At 57.1% G+C, this 16,233-nt stretch overlaps 5 protein-coding genes across 5 annotated transcripts; 4 read left to right on the top strand and 1 right to left on the bottom strand.

Moving 5' to 3' along the window:
- Positions 1 to 210: 210 nt before the first annotated feature.
- F5Z01DRAFT_512537 (BRO1-like domain-containing protein) lies at positions 211 to 4,156 on the top strand. The gene is made up of 4 exons (XM_046260371.1): positions 211 to 956; positions 1,012 to 1,441; positions 1,491 to 2,636; positions 2,686 to 4,156. The coding sequence occupies exons 1-4, from the start codon at positions 679 to 681 to the stop codon at positions 3,856 to 3,858; spliced, it is 3,027 nt and encodes a 1,008-aa protein (XP_046120404.1). The 5' UTR covers positions 211 to 678; the 3' UTR covers positions 3,859 to 4,156.
- Positions 4,157 to 4,454: 298 nt separating this feature from the next.
- Positions 4,455 to 6,076, top strand: F5Z01DRAFT_634794 (FMN-dependent dehydrogenase-domain-containing protein; the record flags this gene model as incomplete). The annotated part of the gene is made up of 3 exons (XM_046262089.1): positions 4,455 to 4,538; positions 4,583 to 4,930; positions 4,994 to 6,076. The coding sequence occupies 3 exons, from the start codon at positions 4,455 to 4,457 to the stop codon at positions 6,074 to 6,076; spliced, it is 1,515 nt and encodes a 504-aa protein (XP_046120403.1).
- A 51-nt stretch (positions 6,077 to 6,127) lies between these two features.
- F5Z01DRAFT_512541 (uncharacterized protein) lies at positions 6,128 to 9,344 on the bottom strand. Its single transcript, XM_046260372.1, has 2 exons — positions 6,671 to 9,344; positions 6,128 to 6,602 (listed from the first exon to the last, which is right to left on the bottom strand). Exons 1-2 carry the CDS (start codon positions 9,136 to 9,138, stop codon positions 6,179 to 6,181), a joined length of 2,892 nt encoding a protein of 963 aa, XP_046120402.1. The 5' UTR covers positions 9,139 to 9,344; the 3' UTR covers positions 6,128 to 6,178.
- Positions 9,345 to 9,366: 22 nt separating this feature from the next.
- Positions 9,367 to 11,642, top strand: F5Z01DRAFT_511799 (putative 30S ribosomal subunit S4). The gene is made up of 3 exons (XM_046260361.1): positions 9,367 to 9,601; positions 9,685 to 10,230; positions 10,280 to 11,642. Exons 1-3 carry the CDS (start codon positions 9,563 to 9,565, stop codon positions 11,381 to 11,383), a joined length of 1,689 nt encoding a protein of 562 aa, XP_046120401.1. The 5' UTR covers positions 9,367 to 9,562; the 3' UTR covers positions 11,384 to 11,642.
- Position 11,643: 1 nt separating this feature from the next.
- On the top strand, positions 11,644 to 14,980 carry F5Z01DRAFT_512311 (fungal-specific transcription factor domain-containing protein). The gene is made up of 3 exons (XM_046260367.1): positions 11,644 to 13,638; positions 13,698 to 14,205; positions 14,254 to 14,980. Exons 1-3 carry the CDS (start codon positions 11,993 to 11,995, stop codon positions 14,821 to 14,823), a joined length of 2,724 nt encoding a protein of 907 aa, XP_046120400.1. The 5' UTR covers positions 11,644 to 11,992; the 3' UTR covers positions 14,824 to 14,980.
- The last annotated feature ends 1,253 nt before the right edge of the window (positions 14,981 to 16,233 follow it).

The raw sequence follows: 16,233 nt of genomic DNA, 5'->3' as shown, positions 1-16,233 counted from the left end.
CTGCTCCCACCAATGCAGGTTGCCAGACAAGTTGACAACAGCCTGGAACAGCCATTTGAACATCAGTCGCAGCTACCAACTTGAAGCCATATTAATATTAATTAACAAGTTGCTCACTTCAGTTCCTGCTTGCCTTGGGTAACCCGACTCAGCATTGCAGCCTAACCGCCGGGCCTACGTCATCTCCATCCCTGGTCTGGCCTGAGCGTCTGGAAGCTCCTGCCTCATCGCTCGCTACAGCCTACAGCCACTACAGCACCCCGCTTCGACCCGATCCGACACATTCAGGCTCGAGGACTGGAGTCGAGGCCTCGACCAGCGGTGACCAAGGTAGCACATCACTTACTAACCCAACTTCACCCTTTCGCAGACCCTGACAGGTGATCATCGACTTTGCAAGGCTCTGTCACGGCGCCACCCAGAGCCTTGTTGTCGCGTACCTGCGCCGGACCAGCCATTCCCCTCCTCTTGACGTTTCCGTCGCACCCCACGCTCCGCAACGCGACGTCCAGGTCGCATACACGGCGACCTCCCGAGCCCTCTTCCTGCGCGCGGCGCGCACGACCAACCCCTCCATCATCGATAGTAGCTGCATCTGCACCTAGCCGGCGCTGCTTTGGAGAAGTCAACGACAGCTTCCAGCCTCGCCGTTGTTGACCAGACTGTCAACTGCCCGAGATGGCGCAGTCCCCCATGCTTTCGGTGCCTCTCAAGGCAACCAACGAGATTGATTGGGTCGCGCCTCTCAAGTCCTACATAAGCAACACCTATGGAGACGATCCAGAGAGATATGCCGAGGAATGTGCTACCTTGAACCGCCTGAGGCAAGACATGCGCGGTGCGAGCAAGGAGAGTACCTCTGGGCGGGACATGCTCTATCGATATTATGGTCAATTAGAGCTCCTGGATCTGCGCTTCCCCGTGGATGAGAATCATATCAAGATCTCCTTCACATGGTAAGGCCCTCCATTGCGGTCGTTCTGCGTACATTGCCTTTCTGACCAGCGCTAGGTTCGATGCCTTTACACACAAACCGACGTCTCAATACTCGCTGGCCTTCGAAAAGGCGTCCATCATATTCAACATCTCTGCGGTTCTGTCATGCCATGCTGCGTTCCAAAATCGGTCGGACGAGTCGTCGCTCAAGACCGCCTACCATTCCTTACAAGCCTCGGCCGGCATGTTCACTTATATCAACGAGAACTTTCTCCACGCCCCATCAAACGATTTGAGCCGCGACACAGTAAAGGCATTGATCAATATCATGCTAGCGCAAGCGCAGGAGATCTTCTTGGAGAAGCAAGTCGCCGACAAGAAAAAGGTGGGCTTGCTGGCGAAACTTGCGGCGCAAGCGGGATACCTATACACCCAAGCCCTAGAAGGGGCTCAGGAGAACGTCAACAAGGGTATCTTCGAGAAAGTGTGGTTGATGTTTATCCAGGTTCGTAAATTCGGGACCAAATGGGCTTGCGCAGTACTGACAATCGCAGGTCAAAATGAACCTCTTGCTGTCCATGGCTCAATACTATCAGGGCATTGCAGACGATGAAGCTGGCCAATACGGCGTATCAGTGTCTCGCTTCCAAGTCGCTGACTACTTGGCGAAAGAGGCCAACAAGCTTGCAAAGACGTTCCCCAGCGTGCCGTCGCCCAATTCGAATCTCAGCGCAGACACCGCCGGGCAGCTCCAGAACATAGCGAGCAGGCATTGCTCCACCGTTCAAGAGAGGCTGGCAGAAGCGGCAAAGGACAACGACTATATCTATCATCACACAGTCCCTGCGGAGGCGACTCTTGAAGCTATTGCCAAGCTCCCGGCCGCGAAGCCGATACCCGTCTCTGAGCTATACGCAGGCCAAGATATCAGTAGGATCACCGGACCCGATCTCTTCTCAAAGATTGTGCCCATGGCTGTCACCGAGTCCGCCAGTCTGTACGATGAGGAGAAGGCCAAGCTTATACGTGCCGAGACTGAAAAGGTTGACACAGCTAACGGGGAAATGGCGGCCAGCCTGGACTACCTGCGTCTCCCCGGCGCATTACAAGTGTTGAAAGGCGGCTTCGATCAGGATATTCTCCCAGACGAGGACTTTCGGCAGTGGTGCGATGATGTTGCGACGCACGAGAACCCCAGCACCATCTTCGAATCGCTCCGAACCAACAAAGAATGGATCGTGAGTACACTAGACAGATGCTCCAAACAGCTCGACATGGAGGAGAGTGTGTGTGAGAAGATGCGATCCAAGCACGAGAGCGAATGGACGCAGCAGCCCAGCTCAGCGCTCACAACAACCCTTCGGGGCGACATTCGCAGCTACAGGCAGGCCTTGGAGGAGGCCCTGCGCAGTGACGGCCAGCTCTCGGCCAAGCTGCGCCAGAATGAGGCCGATTTTGAGGAGATGCGTCGGGCGGCGCAAGACGGCGAGGTGGACGGGCTGTTCCAGAGGGCAGTCGCACAGGTACGGGGCGCCCAAGCTAGCAGCCCGGGCGGCATTCAGCCCAACCTGCTCGATGATGATTTCGAAGAGGAGGGTACAAGCGTAGTGGACCAAATCGCCAAGGTAGAGGACACTTTGAAGAAGCTCAACCTCGTCAAGCGCGAGCGCAATCAGGTATTGAAGGACCTCAAAGACAAGGTATGTTTGTGAACTGCGCCATATCAAAGATCCGAGACTGACAGATCAGGTTCACCATGACGATATCTCGCAAATACTCATTCTCAACAAGAAAATGTCAAACTACGAGACCCAGCTCTTCCAACAGGAGCTCGAGAAGTTCCGGCCACACCAGAACCGACTCTTGCAGGCAAACCACAAACAGTCGGCACTCATGAAGGAATTGACGGCCACTTTCAACGCCCTCTTGCAGGACAAGCGTGTTCGTTCTGAGCAGAGCAAGTACGAGGCGATCCAGAAGCAGAGGTCGACAGTGATCAACCGGTACAAGCGGGCGTACCAAGAATTCCTTGACTTGACGTCGGGACTATACAGCGCCAAGAACTGGTACAATGAGATGAAGGAGACGGTGGAGAGCCTCGAGAAGAACGTGGAGTCGTTTGTCAACAACAGGAGGTCGGAGGGTGCGCAGCTTCTCAACCAGATTGAGCAGTCGCAGGCTTCGAACAAATCAGCGCAGGCAGAGCTCGAGCAAGAGAGAATGCGAGGCCTGATGGAGCGTATGTCGATGGGCGACCAGTCCCGAACCCCTCCGCAACTGCCGCCGCAACCTGGACAGCAACAACGCCAGAGGCCGACGCCGCCGGCTCTGTTCCAGTCCGGGCAGGCCCCAAGATATGGGCAGTCCACGTACCAAGGACAGTACCAGATGCCCACATCGCCACCGCCGAACCAGCCTCCTCAGCAAGCGTACCAGGGATACACAAGCCCGCCGCCACAAACGTACGGACAGCCGCCTTCTAGTACATATGGGCAAGCGAGCTATAACCCGAGTCAATACGGACGCACGCCCGGCCCAACATCGCCTCCTCCGAACCAGACATCTTTCGGTATGCAGGCAATGCGTGGTCCAGCCTCACCGGCGCCTCATCAAACATCATTTGGCCAGCCGCATCACCAAGCTCATCAGAGCTACAACACGTACGGTGTACCGCAGACGCCGCAACAAACCCAGGGCGGATACGTTCCTCCAGGTTTCGTTCCGCCTCCGCCGCCCCCTGGGCCTCCACCTCTAGGTCCGCAGCAGACAGTACATTACGGTCAGTCCCAACCGGGGCAGCAAGGTTATGGCCATGGACCGCAGAGTGCGCATCCACAAAGCGCGCACCCTGGCAGCGCACACCCGCAGTCAGCACAGCAACAGGCCCCTGATCCGTGGGCGGGGCTCAATGCATGGAAGTAGACGCAAATTCAACGCATTTGACATAGAATGGGGAGGCATTGCATGATTTCAATGAGAGCGTCCATACGAAGCATTTGCATGTTGACAATTGGTGAAAGTGAAGAAACGCGTGGGTACAGGGTAGTTGTCCTGCGCTTGACAAATTGGCACGCTGCGATTTGCTCGTCATCCATGGAACTGACGGCTGGCTGAATCCCGAGGCTCGGGGGCTTCTCGATCTCGTGTCCAATCACGTTTCTCAATTGGCTATGCAGGCCACGTTGTATGGGGCAAGGAGATATGGCGGAGGAGTGAGGTTGGGGGCGTGATGCCGTACTCAGCAGCCGTAGCGCGTTGCGGGGATTGAGCTAGCTGCATCGGAGCACCATCATCGAGAAGGCGATTCCGACGGATATCGACGGATAGTATCCGAGGCATTCGACTCTTATTTGAACCTGACCTCCCTCGCTTCAACCCTAACCGACCAATTCCTGGGTGGTAGATAAGACTCTCGCTCTGGTGTTCTCAGACACACCACCGGTACATCATAGTCAAGGCAGCGATCCCGGACTCACGACGTTGAGCTCAGACGCCACAGCGCCCGGACGAAAGGGATCATGACGCTCTCAGGGAACGACGTTGCCAAACACAACGACGCAAAGTCGTGCTGGGTGATTGTGCATGTAATACAGACGCCTTTCGTGAGCCCGATGGCCGAGACAGACAAAGACTGATGAGCAACTAGGGCAAAGCGTACGATGTGACGGACTTCCTGCCAGAGCACCCTGGCGGCTCCAAGATCATCCTCAAATATGCTGGCAAGGATGCCACCGAGGAGTATGACCCAATCCACCCCCCGGATACGCTGGACAAGTATCTCGACAAGTCCAAGCACCTCGGCCCCGTCAACATGGACACAGTCGCCAAGGAGGTCATGCAGGAAGACCCCGACGAGGTGGAGAGACAGCAGCGCGTTGCGCAGAAGCCGCTCCTCGAGCAGTGCTACAACCTGCACGACTTTGAGGCCGTCGCGAGGCGGGTCATGAAGAGGACGGCGTGGGGCTACTACTCGAGTGCGGCCGACGATGAAATTGTGAGTCTATATCTAATGTCTTCTCCCTCTACCTACTAGAGCCCCGTCTAACGACCGTCCCAGACGATGCGCGAGAACCACTCTGCGTTTCACCGCATTTGGTTCCGTCCCCGGGTCCTCGTGGACGTGGAAAAGGTAGATTTCAGCACCAAGATGCTCGGCACGCCATGCAGTATCCCCATCTACATCACCGCCACGGCCCTCGGCAAGCTGGGCAATCCCGAGGGCGAGGTCGTCCTCACCCGCGCGGCGCACAAGCACGAGGTCATCCAGATGATCCCGACCCTCGCGTCCTGCTCGTTTGACGAGATTGTCGACGCGCGGCAGGGCGACCAGGTGCAGTGGCTGCAACTCTACGTCAACAAGGACCGCGAGATCACCAAGAAGATCATACAGCACGCCGAGAAGAGGGGGTGCAAGGGCCTCTTCATCACCGTCGACGCGCCGCAGCTCGGACGTAGGGAGAAGGACATGCGCTCTAAGTTTACCGATCCTGGCAGCAACGTGCAGAGTGGCTCGACGACGGACACGTCGCAGGGCGCGGCGCGTGCCATCTCCTCCTTCATCGACCCGAGTCTCAGCTGGAAGGACATTCCCTGGTTTCAGAGTGTCACCAAGATGCCCATCATCCTCAAGGGCGTGCAGCGCGTGGAGGACGTGCTCAAGGCTGTGGAGGCCGGCGTGCAGGGTGTGGTGCTGTCGAACCACGGCGGTCGGCAGCTCGACTTTGCCAGGTCGGCTGTCGAGATTCTCGCCGAGACAATGCCCGTCCTGCGCGAGAGGGGCCTCGAGAACAAGATTGAGATCTTTGTCGACGGCGGCATCAGGCGCGCCACGGACATTATCAAGTGCCTGTGCCTCGGCGCTACCGGTGTGGGCATTGGCCGGCCCTTCCTGTACGCCATGAGCGCGTACGGACAGCCTGGCGTCGACAGGGCGATTCAGCTGCTCAAGGACGAGATGGAGATGAACATGCGTCTGATCGGCTGCACAAAGGTGTCCGAGTTGCATCCCGAGCTGCTCGATACCAGGGCGTTGAGTGTTCACGCAACGACACCTGTTGATCATCTGTCAGGGGCGGTATACGATCCCCTGGCGGTGCCGGCCCAGCGGCCAAAGGGCCCGCCTGTCAAGGCCAGGCTGTAAACGAAGCTAAGCTTCCGGCTGTATGTATTTCATTATGTTTGGTAGACGCCATTGCAATGCTCCTAGTCCATGATACGTCGTTATATAACTCTCTGTCCCTACCTACAGACCCCGGAGGAACTCCTGCAGAGACATTGGTTTCCGCACTGCATTGTTCATACCTTCGTGGTACGTCACCCAGACCTTCCTCTCTTCCTTCCTGGCTCTCTTTTGCGCGTTGATGTCCAGCTCGGCCAGTGGCCGTGCCTCGATCACGCGACCAAAGAAATCCTTCTTCACAATGGTCGCCGTCTTGGCATCACTCATGATGTGATCCATGTTCTCCTTGTTGTGCATAGGCAGACTCGGCGTCACGGCAGCGGGCCCTCCGCCTTGCAGGAAGCGTGCCTGACGAGCAGCAGCGTCGCGCTGGGCAAGTGTTCGTTGCAACTCCTGGTCCAGCACTTGTCGGACGGCAAAGCGGACCGGCGCTTGCGAGGATAGTAGATTGGAAGCTGTGTCAAAGGCCGAGAGCGCGTCGAGGTCACTGCACGTATCCATCATTAGCATATATCATCCAGAGAAAGGGGGTTCCTGTGAAGTGTTGGTACGTACGGTTCCATGCGATACACATATTGCGGCGTGCGGCTGTTGAGCGCTTCACCCTCAACCTTGCCCTTGTGCAGAGCAATGCCCACCTCAGCGAGCACCTCTGCTGCTCTCTTCACCATGGCCTTTTCACTTTCCTTGCGGATGGTCGCGGTCGTGCCGGTGCTGCCACCCACTACGACGGGCTTCACCTCGGGCGAGACAATCCTTGTGAGGTAAGGGAGAAATTCGGTGGCCACGTCTTCAGCGCTGCGAAATGCACGGCCCAGTGTGGGCGTGAGCTGGGCCTGTATGGCCTGTAGTTGTGCGCGGTTGTGCTTCTCTGCTTCGTGAGCTTCGTAATCTGCCCTGGGCCCGGAGAATGGAACAGGCGGCGCCGTGCTCTCCTCCGCCGACTCGCCCCAGCGCTTGTCGTACCCCTGACCAACGATATGCCTCTTTGGCGAGGCAAACAAATGGTGGCATGCCAGCACCGGCTGCCCCAGGTACGGCGCCAGCTCCCACTCTTGACTGGCATACAGCCTCCCCTGACAAGCGTCATGGAAATGCAGCCAGTCGTACGCCTGATTTGGTTTCGTTAAGTAGCTGTCGTCGTTGAACTCCCGGTTGGGATACTCAGCGAAGATCTCTGCGAGTATGTACCCAATCTCGCCACTCGTATCGACCATCTCCCGGAGACGCTCCATCGAGTACTTCTTCTGCTGCTCGCCGAATCCCAATTCCGTTGTCGGCTGCTCATGCTTGTGCTGGATTGCCTCCATCCTCACTACAGGTTTGGGAAACCCACCTCCCTCTTGGAAGATGCGGCTGACAATGTCCTTGGAGCTTCCGCGGCCGAGACCGCGTGCTCCCGCCGCACCGCTGGCGAGGTCGGGCAAGATGTGCTTTTCGATCCACTGGCGCGTCAGACGGTCCTGGCCGCTCGCGTTGGCTGCACGGAAACGTCCCGCAGCCCATTCGCCAACGACCATGACACCGCGAAGATCTCCCTCGACGGTGCTCTGAGCACCTTTTTTCGCATCGGCACCGGTTCCCATGCCCCACGCAGCCTCACAGAGCTTGCGGGAGGCATCCTTGTCACAAGGAATGGCCTCTTTGTCAAAGATGGCTCTCAGACGACCGACAACAGCGTCCAGGGACGGGCGTCCGACGTGGATGACCTCTGCCAGGTTCGACTGTCGTAAGGGCCTCAGCGATGGCGCGTATACATCATTACAGATGAGAACAAGAGGGCGCATCTGTCGAAAGTCGTCCCCCTTTTTCTTCTTGCGCCCCTGGGACGCCCACGAGTTGCCGCCGGTATTCGCATTCTTCTGATCCAGCATGACAAGGTCGATCAAGGCTTTGACAAAGCCACCTTCGCCGGAAACCCCTGAACCCGTGACCACGCCGTCCACCTCGTCGACGATAACGCAGACCGGCTTGGCGGGCTTCTGGCCAGCCCCGGCCGTTTTCGTATTGGTCACGGTCTTGACGCTCTCTGTGCCCAGGCTGGTCCTGATGCGATTCTTGACAACGTCGCGACTACGGTCGTCACTGGCATTGACTTCGAGGACCTCGTATCCAGCTTGCTTTGCGCACACGTGCGCCAATGTGGTCTTTCCTAACCCGGGTGGCCCCGTCAGCATGAGGATCTTCCTGTGTGGTTTCTCCTCTTCCTGCTGTTGCTGCTGCTGTGCTCCAGGCCGCTTGGCAGTGACAGGTTTGGCCTTGGCCGCGCCAGGGAAGACCACGGGGTCCCATCTTTTCAACCATCGCAGGACGTTTCTGTTTGTGCCGTCGTCGCCGCAAAGGTCCATGAAATTCTTCGCCCGGTATTTCTCCGTCCACAACAAATGTTTCCTAGATTTCTTCCCGCTGGGTGCTGCTTCCACAGTTGGGAGAACCTCTCTCGTCGGCGCGGGCTGTCCAGCAGGCGTGGCGTCGATCTCTGCCTGTGCTGTCTTCATGAGATTGTGGATATCAATACCGTAGTATGCCCTTTTCGCACGACCTTCTTTTATCTTTGTCCGTGCAGCTGCCATCTGCTCGAAGGATTGGGCTTCCGAGGTCTGGCGTTCCTTTACGTGTAGCGACCTGCCCGTGCAGGTGTTGATGGTATAGGAGCTGGGTGCCAGAGTGTCGAGGAAGGATTTTGTGAAGAGTGCGCGCCCTTGCGTCCAGGCCGGACCAGAGTCGCGAGAGTCTACATCGTCGATAGGCGATTGGGCATTGCGGCGCTCAGTTTCGAGATCCAGCGAGATTGTGTTCTGATCGGGTTTCTCGAGCATTCGCCTCTTGGGGGAGGGTTCTTCGCGTGTTGCATCCTGTTCTGCGGGTACTGGTTCGTCCTCTGAGTCTGATTCCGAGTCTTCGGTGATAAAGGGTCCGGATGCTCGAGCTTTGGGTTTGCTGGATCGATCCTCATGGGGTCTATCCCGCTTGCTGGCTGGTGGCACGCCAGCAACTGGCACTGATGCTTCGACGGCAAGCATATTTCGAGGTTTGGCGGGGGGATCCGATTCAATGGCTGGTGGTCGGACTTGATACGCATTCAAAGCATGTTCGGTCGGCTCAAGTTTCGCTGGAAATCAATAGTTGAATGTGGGGTTTGGTAGATGGTGAATATCCAAGTCCTCTGGTAGTGGTGAAGCAGCGCGCCTCGCGTTTAGTGCTGTGTGAGACGCGTCGCGCGTCTGAACTGCCCCACGTTAAAGCCGGCCATCGCCTCGTAAGAAAGCTGAGTCAGCACATCTACCAGGTAGATTCCGGACTAAGGATGCCCCGTTCTTCCGAGTCGCCAAATTTTTGGAGACCAACGAGTAACGACACAGCACGCGACAATACGCCTGGCTGCTCAGCAAGGAGAGGACCAATTCATTCTTTACCTGTCGACACGGTCGACCTCCCCACGCCACAATGCGCAGACCGGCAAGGTACCTCAATTTGAGGCGACCCGTAAGTTCCATTCATGCCCTTGAGGGATCCTTGCGATCCTTGGCCCTGCCCCATTGTGATCAAAGGAGGCTGATCCAAGACAGAAACTTCGCCTGTCATGGAACAAGCACAATCTATACAACATCGCCAAAGGCGTCGGCACCGTCGACATGTCGCGTGCCACGATGCGAACCTTTTTCCAGCAGAAGTGGGAGGCCAAATCGACGACGCGCGGTTATCACGGCGAGCACATACCTGAGAAGAAATGGAAGCGCATGTTCACACGGCAGCTCGCCTCTGTTGTCGAAATGAACCCGCGCTACCTCGCAGAGCACGACGGTTCAGAGCAGGCCACCGGCCGTGGATCGGGCATGGGAGCACGCCAGGTGGCGGCCGACGACTATGCGACGTGGTTCCCCCGTGGGTATCGGCAGGATGAGGTGGGACACTTTTTATCGATCAAGAGCAAATCACAGATCACTCGTGAGATGGAGCTGGAGCACGGCAACATTACACCTCTCATGCAGATGACCTACGCACCGGTGGAGCGGAGGTTGGACATGGCTGTTTTCCGGTCGCTGTTCGCAACCAGTATCCGTCAAGCGAGGTTGATGGTCGTCCACGGTGCTGTGACGGTCAATGGCAAGAAGGTGAGCTAACCAGGCAGTGACAAGATAACGGGCGCTGACTAGGATACAGATGGTGTACCCTGCCTATCGTCTTAACCCCGGCGATATGTTCCAGGTTGACGTGGGCAAAGTCCTCTCCGCAGTCAGCAAACAAAAGAACCCTGAGACGAAGCTCGAAACAGCCAAGGTCGTCAAGATGCTCAAGAACAACCAGAAACTCTACGACAGTATGGAGAAGCGGTTGCGAGTATGGAACGACCAATTCGAGGAGACCGTCAACCCCAAAACGACAGAGGTGAATGAGGACGGTGAAGAGAAGCCCGCTTTCGACGAAGCCAAGGTCATCAAAAAGTTCCGCTACGCCATCTATTCACAAGGAAAGGGCAAAGAAGGCGCAGCAGCAGCGGAGGCTCAGACCGAGACCCCGGCCGAAGGTGCTGAGGAGGCGGCTGTAGAGGGCGCAGAGGTTGGCGAGAGTGCGGCCGAGCCCAGCGCAGAGAGGCTACTGTCCAACGAGGAGGGTCAGGAACTCAAGAGGCTCAAGCTCGAGACCGCATTGATCGATGCCAAGCTTCTGATCCGCGATCAGAGCGAGAAGACCGACCCCCTCTGGCGGGAGTTTAAACTGCGAAGCTTCAAGGACCAAGTGGGGCGCGCGCTGGACATTGATACATCAGCAGGGACGAGCGCCAAGGAGCTCATCAGCCAGCTGGAAACCAACATGAAGAGCTTGAGCATGCTACACGACGAGAAGTCGCAGAGCTCTCAGGCTGCCCAGGCACCCGGGCAGAAGACACCACGGCAGTTCGCCCAGAAGGCCCTGTGGCTCTCGGGACACACATCTGATAGCGACGTCGCCGTCTCCGTCGGCCTGGACAGGCTATCGGTCAAGGAATTCAAGGACCTCGCGAGGTTGCTCCGCTCCGATGCCGAGAACCCCATTGACGAGCACAAGCCCTACCCCACGCCCTGGGCGCCTCGGCCGTTCATGAAGCCGTTCGTCTTTGTGCCGCGTTATCTCGAGGTCAACCACACCACGTGCTCTGCCGTGTACCTGCGTCACCCCGTGGCGAGGAAGGGCATGGGTGAGGTGCCAACGCCGTTCAACTTCTTTACCAACCAGCTGGCACACAACTGGTATGTCGGCCGGGGGTCGAAGCATGCTACCATGTAAGATTTTCAGGGGTGCTGGGTGGCTGTATATTAGACGTGTTGTATAATTGTACAAAAGCGCGACAGCGGCGATTGTACGTTGAGAAGCAGGGACTTTCTCATATATCCATGGATGTCTTGGATGTGCGTCTCTCAAACATTGAAATACGACATCCCGATGCGTGTCTGGCCATTTAGTTGTTTGTGTTCAAGTAGAATCGAACGACGTGATAAGACAGTTTCAGTGTACGTCACTACCATTGCCTACCCTGTACCACCCTTTCACGTTTTCCCCTCAAGATCGAACGTTATCAGACCTCACCATCCATTTGTCACTCACTTCCTGGCACGTACAATTTCCATCTACATGCTCTGTACGGAGCCTTGAAATGTGAGATCTGAACGCATTTCACTGCCAGGTACATTTATGTGTACAGCCATTCTCCTCTTTCACCCGAACAGCCTGCTGCTGAGCATGAACAGGCCAGGCCATCGCAGGGATTGCGCTCTTCATCCGAGCGATTACTTTCGAGACTACCCCTAAATCCCTAAGACCCGTCATTACTCGTCAGCCACGGGATTTGGGAAGATTTACAGTCCCTTGGCCCAACCGCAAGGGCTCACGGGTAACATGAACAACGTCGGCAGTGGCGCCGGCGCTGCTGATGGCAACCAGAGTGACTGGTCGCGAGCCCTGCATCATCCACAACCAGCCTCGTCTGCCAGCGCAGACACTTCTGCGGCTTCGGCACCCAGCAAGAAGAAGCCGTCTCGCCGACGAACGGGCGCCTCCAGCCCCAAGAGACGATGCGTCAGTACTGCCTGTATCGCGTGCCGCAAGCGCAAGTCCAAGTGCGATGGCGCGGTCCCGAGCTGCGCAGCCTGCGCGAGCGTGTACGGCACAGAGTGCGTCTATGATCCCAACTCGGACCATCGGCGAAAGGGCGTGTACAAGGACAAGGCCGACAGCATGAAGGCGCGCAACTCCACCCTGCAGATCTTGATCGAGGCGATCCTGAACGCATCAGAGGACGAGGCGTTTGACATTGTCAGGAAGATTAGGACGTGCGATAGTCTTGACTCGGTGGCAGAGGGTCTTCTAACTCAAGGTCCTGAGAATGACCAGATGCCCTCCGAAGGGTCCGACGACGACGTGGATGGCGACGCTCGTGCTGCTGAGACCGGAAACGCCATTGATGGTGAGAGGGCGCTCGCCCGCAAGATGGGCGAGCTGCGTCTGGAGAATGGATCGGTGCGCTTCATTGGCGGGACGTCGCATCTCATCTATCTCAGTGATCCCCAAAGCGGCCTGAACGACGAGCCCCTGGCTGACGAGTGTGATCCTGGGGCGGACGCTGTTGCGACCTGGACACGCGTGACGGACGACGCGCCCCTCATCAGTATGCTCATCAACAAGTACTTCAACTACCACTACCCTTACTTCACGACGCTGTCCCGGAAAATGTTTGAGAGGGACTTCCTCAAAGGAAGCCTGGAGGTTGCGCGGGAACAGAGACAGGGGGCGACTGTCCACTGCTCTGCGTTGCTCGTTAACGCCATGCTCGCGCTGGGCTGCCACTTCACAGACGTGCCGGGCGCCTATGCAGTCCCCGGGGACAGTCGCACAAAAGGCGACCATTTCTTCGCGGAAGCCAAGCGCCTCATCATCGAGAATGGCGAGTACGAGCGACCTCGGCTGGTGACGGTGCAGGCCCTGGCGCTCATGTCCGTCCGCGAAGCCGGCTGCGCGCGGGAAGCCAAGGGCTGGGTCTACAGCGGCATGAGCTTTCGCATGGCGCAGGACATTGGGCTGAATCTGGAGATTGACAACATGGAAAGGGAGAGAATGCCGGAGCACGAGGTTGATGCCCGGCGGATCACGTTCTGGGGCTGCTTCCAGTTCGACAAGGTCTGGTCCAACTATCTCGGGCGCTTGCCGCAGTTGCCAAAGGGCTCCTTCAACGTGGCCAAGTTCGACGTGTTCCCGGAGGAGGATGCTGAGATGTGGTCGCCCTTCCCGGACACTGGGTTCGACGACGAGTGGGCGCAGCCGGCACGCACCAGAGCAGTGGCTCTGCAACTGTCCGAGCTCTCTGAGATTAGCAGCGATCTCTTGATCTTCTTCTACCATCCCAACCACATTGGCCGGTCAAGCGGCAAGGCCGTCGAGTTAAAGAAGCTGAGCGAGCTGCATCGGCGGCTTGAAGAGTGGCGGCAGAAGCTGCCCAAGGAGTTGGAGGCCAAGGAAGGCCAGCTGCCCAATGTCATCCTCATGCAGTAAGTGGTGGCCACCATTCCACAGCACGAAACTAGTCGTGATACTAACCATGGTTTAGTATGTTCTTTCATCTGCAGTACATTCACCTCTTCCGGCCATTCCTCAAATACGCTCCCTCAGCCTCCCCTCTGCCAGTCCACGTATCACCTCGCCGCATCTGCACAGCCAACGCGGGCGCCATATCGAAGCTCATGCGGCTGTACAAAAAGACGTGGAACATGCGGCAAATCTGTAACATTGCCGTGTACATGACGCACTCGGCGTGTACCATTCACCTGCTGAACCTGCCCGAGCGTACGGCCCGTCGAGATATCATCCACGGTGTGAAACACCTCGAAGAGATCGCGGAGGACTGGCCGTGTGCTCGTCGTACGCTGTGTATCCTCAGCGTCCTGGCTCGCAAGTGGGGATGCGAGTTGCCCGAAGACGCGGCATTCGTCTTGCAAAGGACAGACGAGAAATACGGATACTACAGCACGTCTGAAGTGCCGTCACCTCATGCGCAGCAGGGAAGGGCGGCAAACACTTTCGAAAGGGGTTCCGCGCCACGTGGTGGCCACGCCAGGGTGAATAGTCCTTCGAGACAACTCCCTCAGCAGGTGTTGACTCAGCAGGCACAGGGTCAACCTGTAGAGGCTTGTGTGAGCTTGAATCCCCAGGTCGAGGCGTTGGTGCAGCAACACCGCCAATCGCAACCACAGTCACCTCAGGCACAAGTCTTGCCTCACGACATGGGGTTCTCTACGCCATCACCATTGGCGTCTTGGCCTACGGGACTGTCGCCAGTCAACGATGCCCGCTACGCTGGATTCGCTGCGAACACGCGCACGCCGGAGGACCAGGAGCTGCCAGCTGGAGCGGCCATGGCAGCAAGTCGACCTCAAATGTCTCCGACAGGTGTGAGCATCGACGGCCACGACTGGTTTCTCAACGACAGCGCTCGTTGGCAACAGAGCTTTGAGACCTGGGACCTGGGCGCTGGCGGACCTATGCCCCCCGGCCAGCCTGACGCCGCAGGCGGTGTCTACGTCTTTGGGGATGTCACTGGTGGCGGTGTCATACCAGATGGTGGGCAGGGCCAGCCTCAGCAGCGATCAGCACAGCATGGTGACGAGGCTGAGGGCGTCTTCGACGGCCTGGGGGCTTCGCTGAACGGCGGCGGGTGGCTGCCTGGTTTGGACTGATGGATGGACGAAGGTCAGGGGATTTCCGATGGAATGTAGGAACGCAACATGCAGTGCCGGTGTAATTCATGACGACACGAAAAGTACAAGAAAAGATACCTCTTTGCTACTGAATATACATACGTTCTTCAAGGCTGTGAGAATAATGAGCAGAATTGGAGAATCCAGGTTGTTCCCCGACACCAAGATTCGGTCTGATACCTTCCTGGTAGATCCGTGGGTCGGTCTCCAGAGTGGACAGGACAGTGACCGGTTCGCCTCCCGGTCTGAATGTCGATCTATTCTGTAAATAGCTGGACCCTTGAAGACAAGACATGTCAGTTTCGATTATCATATGCCCCATTGGCATGCTCGTTTGGAACGTTTGCATCGCGGACGCAGGACCCATGCGGGGAGGCCCAGACTCATTCTACCCCAGAGACCCTGAAAGCTTGTCTACACTGAATGTGACCAAAGATCCTCTCGCCATGCGGAAGGGGGGCCTCAGGCTACGACAGTACGTGCGTACCCCATGGGGCTCGCCCACTGGGTGGCCAGGCAGACGTAGGAGGGTCGTATCTTCGCCGATGTTGGGGAAGATGGCCTCTTAATATGTATGAGCGTTATCATTGGTAGCCTTGAAGGGGCAGTGTCATTGAGCGATCCTTGATGGCGGTGTCCTGTTTCAGTGCTGAGTTCTCTCGGACCAAGGGAAGATTAACAAGGTACGTAGTGTATTATTAAGTACTGACCAATACTTCTCAAGTTCTCAATGCGGTCCTAGGTCAATAGCTGGCGTTACATCAGGGTCATCTCTACGCGGCCAGAGATGAATTGCAAATTACGGTTAGACTTTGGACCACACTCCTCTGAGCTTTCAATGAACATGAACCCGAAGTGTGCCAGCACCGTTCTCCTTGTCTTGCGTGGACTCTGTGGGCTACAGCTCAAGATAGTTGTACGTACTCAGCACCGATGAAAATCGCGGCGGAACTGTGTTGCCACGTCTTCGAGCCTGTTCACCCTCCACCACATGGATTGACACTGCAAGTACCTACGTATACGGAGTCACTGTTGCGTCTCAGATCCGGATCGTCGCATGAGCTATTCAATGCAGCATGATGAGATGCATCTTGGGAGCTGAGCGTAGACGGGTGATCGAGCCAGGGGGCGGCTAACCCCATGAAACGGAGGACATCATATTACGTCCTCGACTTGTTGGTGAACGGGCAGACCGCAGCCGTCTGACGGTCTCTGACTCTCTCCCCAAGGCACGCAGGGACCCCTGCTCTCCATGTGAGTGCCCTGCTGAGCGATTGGTGCAAAATCAAGATCGGGGCTTCTCCGCATGGACAGTCGGCCCGCACTCCGACGTTGATCGAAACGTGTGGTGGTTTGGGTTAGCGTGGGGTTCGAGTTGGGGAATGAATC

The sequence above is a fragment of the Emericellopsis atlantica genome (genome assembly GCF_019669845.1).
Source record: "Emericellopsis atlantica unplaced genomic scaffold F5Z01scaffold_7, whole genome shotgun sequence".
Classification (NCBI taxonomy): domain Eukaryota; kingdom Fungi; phylum Ascomycota; class Sordariomycetes; order Hypocreales; family Bionectriaceae; genus Emericellopsis; species Emericellopsis atlantica.
The sequence above is the reverse complement of the archived record's forward strand: the minus strand, read 5'-3'. Positions and strand labels throughout refer to the sequence as shown.